The 11,819-nt window shown below is 40.0% G+C and overlaps 1 protein-coding gene across 1 annotated transcript; it reads left to right on the top strand.

Annotated features, from left to right (window-relative positions):
- Positions 1–3,385: 3,385 nt before the first annotated feature.
- Positions 3,386–11,488, top strand: LOC145912520 (bone morphogenetic protein receptor type-1B-like). The gene is made up of 11 exons (XM_083000014.1): positions 3,386–3,536; positions 3,909–4,006; positions 4,111–4,225; positions 4,297–4,375; positions 5,377–5,614; positions 5,906–6,032; positions 7,242–7,394; positions 9,206–9,350; positions 10,002–10,186; positions 10,287–10,417; positions 10,681–11,488. The coding sequence occupies exons 1-11, from the start codon at positions 3,458–3,460 to the stop codon at positions 10,960–10,962; spliced, it is 1,632 nt and encodes a 543-aa protein (XP_082856140.1). The 5' UTR covers positions 3,386–3,457; the 3' UTR covers positions 10,963–11,488.
- The last annotated feature ends 331 nt before the right edge of the window (positions 11,489–11,819 follow it).

Here is an 11,819-nt window from a genome sequence, read left to right as displayed (position 1 = left end):
CTAATCAGGGCGTCGATTTTTTATTGTGTGTCGAACATCTTGAGAAAAATTGTCGTGCGTGTCGAACAGTAAAAATGTCGTATCTAACTAACGCATGAAACGATCAGGTTTAGTTCAATTAAAGGATTCTTGTACCTACATAAGTTTAGAATACACGTTAAAATAACGACAAAACAATTACTTTTGCAAGTTGTAGAGGCTGTTATGTCTCTTTTAAGGTCCGATTGAACGAAAAATGGCACTAGTTTCGTAACAATGCAACATGTTCGGTAACAATGCCACGTGTTCGGTAATAATAATGATCCTTGTTTGGAAACAATGGTTAGTTTAAAGCGCTTATTCGCTGAACGTTAAAGCAAGTGCTGGTTGGTTTTTGCATGGATTTTGTCTAAAATTTATTGCGGTTGCTTTTATTTAGCCATCTAAAAAGACAAATGTATTTTAGGTGGGGATCCCAAAAGATGATGCCATTAAGTTTTCAACGCTACGTAACCTTTCCGTTGTTCGATAATGACTCGAAATACAAATTCCTCCCCAAATAATTGTTTGCGGTTTGAAGTTAAACGACTTATACTGGCACCAAAATCTTCGAACCACTTTTGCCACCAGCATGTACTGCAAAAATTTACAACTACATGTTAATAGGAAAATCGTTGCCGTCCAATCTCCGAAAGAAGAAACCTAGTAAGATCCATGTGAATGTTGCAAGATTGGCGTGACCGATATATTAGGCTTAATTAAGTTATTATAGTAATTCAATTTATGGACTTTTGTAGATAACAATAGCGTTGTTCTGTTCGTAGTACTGATGCATACCGGTAACTTAACATTTATTCACGCCCCCCGTGTCAAACAGTGGCGTCGCGTGTCGAATACTTAGAATGGTGAAAAAGGCATAAATCGACACCCTGGGCCTAATGTTTATTTGGTTAGAATATACTTTTAAATAAAATACCTTTAAATTTCTCTGCAAGACTGTCCTATGGCTTCTGAGTAAAACTTATTTCCGGTTAAAACGTTATCTCTGCTAATCATTGGAATCAGAATTTGAATTTGTACACGCCTGTCATTCGATTAAATCTTTACTGCCACAAGGTGTGCTCGCGGGCCGCTACGCTTGACCAGTGTTTGTTTTATTTGGTCAAGCGTTCAAGAAATCCTGTTGGATTGTTGCTCTTTGTTGAACTTCGTGAGTACACTTTTCTCAGGTGGACTGATGTTAAAATTGTAATGATGTTGTTAATTTAAACGTGGTTTTTATTCTCGATCAAAGCGCAAACTATTTACAGTATTGCAGTACCTCAGAAAGTTATGTCTGTTCGTTTTGCGAGATTATCTTTTCTTAACTACTAAACTTTTTGTTATTTTTGTCAAATGCTGTTGGAAGTGTTTTTTTAACCGTTTTGTCAGACAAATAATTGTTTTCTCATTTATTTTTCTCATTATTTCATAAAGAGAAAAATGTGACTTTTTATATATACTGTTTTACTAGCTACTTAATTATTGATGAAATTTTATTAAAACAAAAGTAGTAGAAATAGGTCTTATGTGTAATGGTTTTCCTTTAATACCACCAACATAGCAATTACTGCATGACTTTAAAAAGGGTTGTTTTGTCAACTAATGATATGGGATAAATTAATGTTGTTTAAACTGTGGAACAGTGCAGACAGCTTTGACATTTAAAGTCTATTATTTTAAAGCATATCTGTCAATGCAAATTACCCTTTTCGATCATATAATTTTATTCTTATTTTTTGTTTACATGCTAGTGATTTTGAGTCTACAAAAAACATTTTAGGCAGCAAGTAATTGTCAAAACAATGCACATTTAAAAGACAAGTTGCCAAGCACTCCAACCACAAAACTGCATTTATTTACTAAAACATCAGAATAATTGATGTATGAAACAAGTATCACTTAGGTCTGTTTGTCAGCCTCCTGGCCATTGTTCCTTGTTAAAGAGATGACAAAATTCGTCATGTTATCATGTCTAAAAGTTTTACATCAATACATGTTGAGGAACAAAACTTGCTGTTTTGTGAAGTTTTAACATAAATACAACACACAATATTACTACTACAATGTTTGAAAGGAATGACTTATGCAGTATGGATAGTGTGTGTCAAACTTTATGCTGGTTAAGCGTGATGATTTGTAAACGACCTTGTTGAAATTCTGCCTTTCGAGATTGAAAACGGTGCGCGTACTGCGCCACCGAAATGGCGATTTGATGAACCCTGAACAGGCAACGAGCAATTAAATGGTACCTAACGGCGACTTTTGAAGGCAACTGCGTCTCGCTTCTTTCAGTCGCCAGTGAGGCGCAGTTGCCAAGCCGTTCGCGCGAGAGATCTAGGCCGTCTGACGGGCGCCAGCTTACTCTCCGCACCGCCTCCTGCTTGTTTACAGTTGTTGGCTTTAGTTGCGTCAGCGCACTTCAATAATCCAACGCCAAGATTGGGAAGTTAAAGGCAGATCGGTGTTGTCCACACGCCAAGATGAGAGAGTTAACGTTTTTGCGACGAAGTGAAAGATACTGCGATATTAACATACTTTGGTTTTGTATTTTTTGAAGTATTCCACTCTTTGATGAAACATGAAGACGAGCTTAACGTAAATATATATATTTTGTTTGTTACGTACCTTCTCGTGTCGCAGACAAAGCAAGAAATGGCCATTGTGTGGCTTTATAATAACGTGCGGTTGTTTTTAAGTTTCTCGATTGCCTTACGGAAATCTGACGCCACTCTGTCGACTTGTCGGCCTGCGTTGAATGAAACGAGCCACTTTGCTAGTCCGGCTTTGTTGCAACACGAATAGGACGTCTGATCACTTAACTGGCGATCATTGTGGATTGCCACGGTAGTGAGGTCACACATTTGTGAGATGTTTGTTTTGGCAGTGGGTGATTACTTAGGCCATAATACAAAGCATGTGGCCTTGTTAAAGGCGCATGAGGAAACAGTGGTCCATGTGCAGTTGAGCTTGTTTTTACGTTTAGGGAGTTGTCATCAAAACTTGTAGTATTGTACTTATAATGTGTGTTCACAATTATTTGTTTATTTTCAAGCCATTCATAAGTTTTTTAATGACTGTAGGTATCAAGCTAGCGGTCATTAATATAACCTCTTTCTGCAATTGCGACAATTGATTGCCTTGTATTTATGTATTACGGATGTTGTTGGGAATTAAATGCTACTTGAAACTCTCCTATTTCTAATCAACTCCTTGGTATATTTTACTTAACTTTCAATGCCCTTTCTCCCATCTACCATTCTTTGTTTGCAAGGCGGTTTCAAAGTAAAGGCTCTATGTAAAATATGTATTTATTTTAAGTGAAAAATGTCAGTGAAGAAAGGTAACTATCCTCTTTTACAGGTATATAGGTCAAACAGTTCTCTTAACATTAGGAGCATTTTATTAATGTTTGTCAGATTACAGACTGGTTGAGGGTATGTCACAATTGAGATGTAGATGCCTGTATGACTGCCCTGATGGAAGGGACAATTCAACTTGTTTGCTGGAACCAAAGGGTGAGTGCCGCAACCTAGCAACCAACAATGTGTCAATTTCAAACTTGAAATTGGGAACCTTTGATCCATATTCCTAGCATGCTCTTTCCTTCAGTGGTTGCTTGTGTAGCCCTCTTTCAGAAATTCATGAGAGGAGTAATATTGGACAATAAAAAATGTCTATTGTAAAACAGACTATCATACTGCTTCATAGGATATATATGTATACATAATAATTTTTGCATCATGATTTACAACTCAGGAGATAATTTGTTATGTGCAACTCATGAGGGGTGTTGGTTTTCTTGCAATCCAATTATACCCGATTTAATGTATTTGCCCTTTTTGTAACACTGCTAAAAAATTTTAGCTGGTAGTTTTTAATGTTTTTAGCAAAGTGCTACAAAAAACTATTCATAAATGAAGATGGTGAAGAGGAACTACATGCAGGTTGCCTGGGTCCACCAACCAAAAAACTTGACCAATGTCATGTAAGTATCATGATTCTCTTGTATGCCTTCTTTGAAATGACATTTTCGTTTTTCTTAACCTTGTACTCCAATTGTGAATGCAATATTTTTATGTTGAATATTAGAGTATGGCAAATCCAGAATTTGAGGATTTAACCGATTTGAAATGCTGCAACAATGCGACCATGTGTAATGACCATCTTGTTATGTCTTTGCCAAACCCCGAACAACCTAAAAGTGGTAAGTTATGTGTCCTGATATACTTTCTTTCACCCACAGACCAATCTGACAGTTTTGTATTTTGCTTGAAGGCTTTAATCTCATGATCATCGCAATTGCAATCATGTTATTTGTGGTTTTCGCCACAGCTGTCGTTTTATACACCAGGAGGTATGTACTTTAAAGCATTTTTTGACTTGTTTATATGGCCACAGTTCTTTGGTCATAATTTTTCTAGGGAAATAGTATGTCTGGTTTTTTTTTGTGTCATTTGTCCGTCATTGACCCAATTTTTTTAGAAATGTCACAAAAAATAAAATCCGTTTCGGACACAATGTCCCAAAGGAAATTGGCTGGTAGATTATTAAAGTTGCTTACATTTTTGCGAACGAAAGTATTATACCGTAAATGACCAAAATAAATTAAAAATGTCCTAAAGTTTTGCTGACATTTCGGTCATTTGACAGAAATTTTTTAGTGAAAAAAAAAACAGTAGTATCCTAACATATGTGCCACAGGTAAGAGGGCGCTAATAACCCCCAACAAAATTCCACCATCACCAAAGTGCTGCAGGTGTGAGGCACAGGTGTGCGCACAATAGGATTTATCGAGGGCGTGCTATTATCTATTGAGCTCCATTGGTAGGAACCTGGGTTAAAGAGTGGTCGTGTCCACACAGTGCTGTAGGAAGGGCCCCTGAGTCATGGCTGCTTGAGTCTGATAATACCCTACTGTATTGTTTACTGTCGCTACAATTCGCCTTTGAGCCACGACGCTTGATTGAAACGTCTCATCTTTAAACCACACACCTTAGTCCAAGCTGCAGCCGTCTCTTTAAACCAATCGACTTAATCCTCAATTTAAGCATTCCTCAGCATTAGTGTGTTGATCGACCGGTCTAAGGCCTTACCAGCAATTAAACCGCGCCGCTGCGTCGAGTGTGGGACCTTTATTATTTTATTGTGGCCTTCACCTGATAGTAGGTTCTGTTAGTGCCAACTAAAACCGCCAGGCGGGGAATGTTTCTATTTGTCGCCGACCCCAACGCGTGTCGGGTTCCCCATTCTCGCGCCTCGGCCGAAATTTCACACCTCGGCGTTCTTTGACAATTCCATTAAGTCGGTCATTCGACTCTGGCGTTCGCTAATTGCTGCTTTCACACCGCGTGTCAGGCTGTGCAAGCGAGAAGCGGAACGACGGCGGCAGGTTGAAAACGAAAACAAGAATGCCGACTTCCCGGTTCTGTACGGACCTCGCGGGGGAAAGCAGAAGGGTGTTAATGGAATGATGAACGATTGGTCTTCTATGGTCGATACATCGTCGGGGTCTGGGATGCCCCTGTTGGTTCAGCGGACTGTTTCCAAGCAGATTGAGACTGTGATGGAAATTGGCAGGGGAAGATACGGAACGGTATTACCCTTGTGATGAGTAACATTAAAAATCACTTCCTTTGTTTTATACTCCCTATCAAAAGTGGCATAAAAACACATTTGTGACTAAAATAAATTGTGAAACCATGTAAATTACGTCTGTTTGTGGTGTAAAATGACAGAAGCAACTAAAGTCATCACTGAAATACATCAAGTTCGCAACGTATATGAAATAACGTAACAAAACCTTTGAGTTACCACAGATAAAAAACCCAACATATATCGACATTGAAATCGTGAATTTCATATTTTTACCTGATAATGTGATTAGGTGATGTTGGGAAAATGGCGTGAGGAGAAGGTGGCCTTGAAAATCTTCAACTCCAAGGACGAGGACAGCTGGTTCCGGGAGACCGAGATTTACCAGACGGTTTTACTCCGCCACGATAACGTTCTCGGTAAGTAGGAGTTTGTGCGACAAGCGGCCACCACATACCTCTAACGTTACCTAACGTTTACCTAAAGAAATACAAATCGTTGGTATAACTGTTAATACATGTTTGTTGCATATTGATAAATCCAAGCAGCTTTTGATAATTGCTGATGTGCAATAAATTCTTCGTAAGTTTTGGAGGGTTTCAGTCGGAGCGCGGCCAACAACTGGCTTATTTGCTATTTATTTGATCAGATTTCAATCGCAGTTGCATGAAACGAAAGTTAACATAAAAATAAGCCCAAAATGTAGGGATCATATTTATTGTTTCTATGTTTGTTCTAAAAATATGCTTGTCAACCACAAGCACAAAACCAGCACATTTGTTGGACAAAAACAAACAATTCGATCTAGAGCGTAGGCGCGAGTTTTCTCCTTAATTTGTCGAACAAATTAAAACATAGAAATCCAAACCATTAGAAAGACCTCGGATACGTTGGGTGTTTATTTGTACGCTCTTGAATCGAGCATACTTTTACAACAGCTACCCTCCAACTTGCGGTCATGAGCATGTCGGTTTATTTGTGTGGCGCTGAGATGACGTTCCTCGTATGTTTTGGAAATGCTTCAGCTTTTCACGCAAACTCCCGCCTCGAGTGAAAATCATTCATACTTTTCCCAACACATGTATATTTTCACTACCCCTCCCACTTGCTTAACATGATGGTTTTACAAACTTTTTGAATAGTACTTTCTGTGTTTAACTGTCATATAATGTTGATATATTTGGTAAAACGACCGAAAAACTATGTTATACAGTGGTCTGACATGGTCTGGAGTCGCAGTGACATTGGGTACGCATGTAATTCCTTTATGCGACCCTCTGTTTGGTTAGCCCTATAGTATAGAAGGTCGATACGTTTTCAGAAAAATGATATAGGAAATTCAAACACAAGCATCTCCACCTTTTGTTATTAACGGTTGGATTTTCGTCATAACCCTGCAATTTCTCCATGGCGTCTCATTATAAAACTGTGTGTAGCGCAAACAAGTTTCTTTCAAATACCGTTTGAGATAGGGGTTGAATTTGCATGGTATTGCCCCCCTCTCTCTGTGTGGCTCCACCCATCCGGTCTCCCCAGGGACCAATTCGGCGACATATCGCTTTGGCTTTGAACATTTGCGCCTCTGAACCGCTGCGGATAAAATGTGACATCATGCTGCTTCGTTCCAGGTTTCATTGCGGCCGACATATCTGGCACTGGTTCGTGGACGCAACTCTTCCTTATAACGGAATATCACGAACATGGCTCACTTTTCGACTACCTGCAGAACAAAATCCTCAATGTTGCCGAGGCCTTAAAACTTGCCCACAGCGCTTGTTCAGGTAACAATCCCATTCATTTTCTTTTTCTTTTAGAGCAATGATAAAAAAATCCATTCAGTGTTCCAAAGTTGTGTAGCAATTTTTAGCTGGATCTGGTCAGCGCCGAAAAAATGCATCTCCTGTATCACAATACACGTTGGTTATGTAATTACCTGATAATTTAAGTGCTATCGCATTTCTTGTATAGGCTGAATGGTATCAATGGTTCCCTTCCCATAAAGTGGGACGTCACATTTAGTCAGTGGTCATTTTCTCCTCCGTACAATTAGTTCGCAACTATGTTTGAAATAGTGAGAAGTTGAGAGTAGAAAGTTTTCTGTGAGAACACTGAAGGACGTCTAGTTGGTTCTCACGAGGTAAACACTCCCAACGCCTGATGGCCGTCCTCTGATTGTAACCTGTTAAAATTGCAGGATTACAACGCCGTGACTTCAGTTGCGAGCGTTACGAAACTTTCGTGCAAGAATTTAAATCGCAAAGTGATAATTTTGCCAGTGCAAGGTTCACTTCACGGTCGTTCCCTCCAGGCAACGGTCGCAATCCCACAGGCATTAATTAGTGGCACAAAGCTGTAGTTCCTCTCCCAGTTTCGAGGCTTCTATTTTCGTGATAATCCGACCTTTTGGCAGCGAAGTTGTGGATGGTGGAACCTCAAACGCCGTCGTTCGCACGACAGAAAGGACGAGTTATTTATTTACTCCCGTCGCTGATCAGATTTTCTGCCTCGTTTGTAATCGCTTCACTACACAGAGATCACAGAGCGTGAACCTTTCCGTTAATCCCGCAACTTTTAGAAGCGTTTTGTCGGAACTTTCCATGGAATTTACACGCAAAACAAATTACAGCTAGCATTGAACACAACTAACTAGAATTTATTGTCTTCCTTTATTCAACATTTAATTTGCATAATCCGGGATAACATAAATAGTCCCATAAAAAATTATCCGTGTTGCCGTATAGGCGTATAATTAACAACACCAATGGTACCCTTTTATCCTTGTGCACTCAACTGTGCACGAAAACGTATTTTTTTATTTTTCTGAAACCTATATGTAGAGCAGAGTTGCGTAACTCTCAGTTCCTACTGGTTTTGTATAAATATTGCGGCCCACTCTGCATCTGCGCTGTGGTCTGGAAAATTAAGTTAGCAAATTGGAGCGTGCTTAGTGGCATGTTTGAAAGCCTATGATGTTTGTTGCATCACTGATTTCGTCGAAATGTTTCGAGTTGGCTGCGCGACCGTAAAAAACGAACTTAATCTTGTTAAATGTGGCGAATTTCGCAGAAACTACTAATAGTTCTGCAAATATTGCTTTTTGAAGGCACAACGTTTACGAAGGTTAGACATCGCATTTAGTGTTACAATAATTTAAGAAAAAATACAAATGGTGTCTAGGATTTTTCCTTTGGATTATCAGTTGCGGTGAACACAATTTCGTTTTTAAGCTCAAGCTTATACTTCAGGACAAATGCAGGTTATCTCTGCCGCTACCTCGATCGACCGACATCAACATATTGCGTAAGCTCATTCTTATCGCCCTTCCATTACGCGAATCTAACCATCCGGACTTGCCAAACACACGTTTGGGATTAGATGAAAGATCGTATCTCTGGCTCAACGATTGGCGTCAGATTACTGTAGATAAACGTCGTATTGCAATTATACCCTCCACGAAGAGCGTGTGCCTGACCTCCATGTGAGGACGATTTTAAACCATGGTCAATGGTTAATTTGAGTCATACGGCCTCGTGATTTAGCCACTCTCGATAACCAGCACACACGATTGTAATCAAATCCGGATTTATTTCAGGTCTTGCGCACCTGCATATGGAGATTACCGGCACGAAAGGCAAACCGGCCATCGCACATCGCGACGTCAAGTCCAAAAACATTCTGGTGAAACAAGACGGTCAGTGTTGCATCGCCGATATGGGCCTGGCCGTGCGCTATTCTAGGTATGTTGCCGTCCTGTTGGCAGTTGGCCCCAGTTCGGAATTTTGTAAACTTCACCGTTTTTGTATGCATGTATCTGATATGAACTCTGTTGTAAACTTTACATAAAACGTTTTAATTCATTCCCAATTTATCTTTAAAAGTCCATTTGATGACGTGGTGAGAAGCGAAATCAGGTTGCAAAGATCTGGTTAACAAAAAAATGTATTTGATTGTTAGCAATGACTGAAGAAGTCGACTGAATACAAAATCGTGACGCTAGGCTCTAACTTTAACTTTCTTTGTGACTAAAGCGGTGTTGAATAACATGGCATATGTAATGTTTACTCAGTGTTTACTATACGTCACTGCGTTTTCACCATCATTGTCCTGAAAACCGGAAATTAAAAAGATACTCCCTTATATGCCGCGATAGTTTTATTAAACGGCACCTCGGTATATACGTGCGCGTAGCTTCAGATATTAAGCAAACATTGCCTTGTTTGAGGAATGTGCTGGATTCATAGAACGGACTGCTCGTAAACGACCGTATACCGCTCGCTCCATCCCTGCTTATAACTTAAGGAATGTCGCGACAGAAGCAAATCGAATGTAGTGCGCCCCCCGCCACCAAGTCAACACACGCGACAGCCGCTTCGTGCTTTTGTGTGCAGGGCGTCCGACAAAGTAGAAGTGGGCTCGTACGACCGTTCCAGGCGCCAGGGCACCGTGCGTTACATGGCGCCCGAAGTCCTCGCCCAAAGCTTCCATCCCGACTCATTCGAGGCATACACGGCGTCAGATGTCTATGGCTTTGCTCTTGTTTTGTGGGAAATCATCAATCGCACCGCTGTGAAAGGTATGAAAAGTGAAAAAAAAACTTGCACCTAAATCTCTTTTCTGCGTTTTTCACCTCTCCGTGTCGACGTCCTGGCTTAACACTTGTCACGTGTTGACAGGTATGGTGGATGAATATCATGTACCTTATTATGACGTTGTGGCGCCCGATCCGGATTTCGAAGAGATGCGGAAAGTTGTTGTAGTGGAAGCCATTCGACCGGAAATCATGAAACAGTGGCTCGGACACCCGGTGTGTTCTGCTTTATTTTTGTGTTGCGTGGTGTATGAACACCATTCGTGTTGTTGGAAGCATGTCGCATATGGCTTGAACGAGGAACCTTATGAATCATAAGTTAAACAGGTTTTTTTGTTAAGACATCGCACCATGATAATTAATATTAGAGATGAAAGAATATAAATAAATAGATAAAATAACGTTTGTTATAAGTCGATGTATGTGTACCAAAAAGGAGAATAACAGAAATTTTAAACCCAATTGCTGTGTCATGGCAGATCGTCTCGTCGTACATAACAACGATGCGTGAGTGTTGGTCGCAGAGTCCCGAGTCTCGTCTCTCCATGCTGAGGGCGCGTAAAACGCTCAGCCAACTCGTGAACGGCTTTCAGACGCGCGGAAGCAATTCGGGAACGGACTCTAGTGGTTCGGATCGCAAGCCCTCCGTTTCATCCACCAGCGAACCGCTCAGCAGCAGCAGCGGTGGTAGTGGTGATGGTGAACTGATCCAAAACAGACAGCCCTTGTCGCACTCTGAGCAGTGCGTCACTATCTGCTAAAGATTGTTGCGAGTTTATGCAGCAGCCAAATTGATACTAGCTTTGGGAAACACGGTGTACAGAGTCTTCCTGCCTATCAAGGGCTAGTTTGTTTTTTTGTTTGTGATGCGGGTTGCCTATCATTTACGTCCTCAGCCGTGTACGAGGCCCTGTTTTGTTGTAAATGCTCGCCGCGTAAAATTTTTCTACTTGTACCGTGTGGTTACTTTGTTTGTTCTTTTTAATTGCATTGTTTTTATTTTTCTTTGTGGGGTAAACCGATGGCTAAAGCTGCTGTTGCAATTTCTATCTTTTTTGCAACCATTTTACGGTGCTGTGATTTTTCAACACTTAATCAAGCAAACATTCCTTTACTGTTTTCGCCTTGTCAACTTACGGTACTTAACATAGTCGCCAGTTAAAGAAAAAAATGTTTGCAAAATTTACACGGTCGCACCATTTGTTTGACTGCCACGGCCAAGTTGCGTCGAATGATTTTACTATTTTTCAAAAGTAATTTTTTCATAATAAATTTTTACACTTTTGTGAGTAAGTATATGGTGCAGGTTTCTCGTATACTTCAACGAATTTGGCCTGTGCTTATTAGACAGTGCTACATTTGTTGGATTGGTTTACTTGTTATGTAGTCTGTCACGTTACATCTATAAGTGATAATTTAACAGGAAGCCCATAGTTTATGCTTTTCGACAGACGAGCAAAGGTAAGTTAATTTTAAGGTTTGCTAAACTACCCTAAATCAAAAGCCCAAAATTTCGTTTGAAAGTAAAGTTTATTGTAACGTCATTTCAAAATACTGGTTTGACCACAATAGAAAGTCATTAGCTGTACAATTAATTAGGTTGATTCGAAAACATAAA

This window comes from Ascidia mentula, chromosome 8, assembly GCF_947561715.1.
Source record: "Ascidia mentula chromosome 8, kaAscMent1.1, whole genome shotgun sequence".
NCBI lineage: Eukaryota > Metazoa > Chordata > Ascidiacea > Phlebobranchia > Ascidiidae > Ascidia > Ascidia mentula.
Note: the sequence above shows the minus strand (reverse complement) of the source record. Positions and strands in the feature narration are given on the sequence as shown.

Coding starts and splice junctions, on each gene's coding strand:
- LOC145912520 (XM_083000014.1), top strand. CDS start 3,458: ATGTCACAATTGAGATGTAGATGCCTGTATGACTGCCCTGATGGAAGG. Junction 3,537..3,908: donor TTGTTTGCTGGAACCAAAGG/GTGAGTGCCGCA, acceptor TAATGTTTTTAG/CAAAGTGCTACAAAAAACTA. Junction 4,226..4,296: donor CCCCGAACAACCTAAAAGTG/GTAAGTTATGTG, acceptor TTTTGCTTGAAG/GCTTTAATCTCATGATCATC.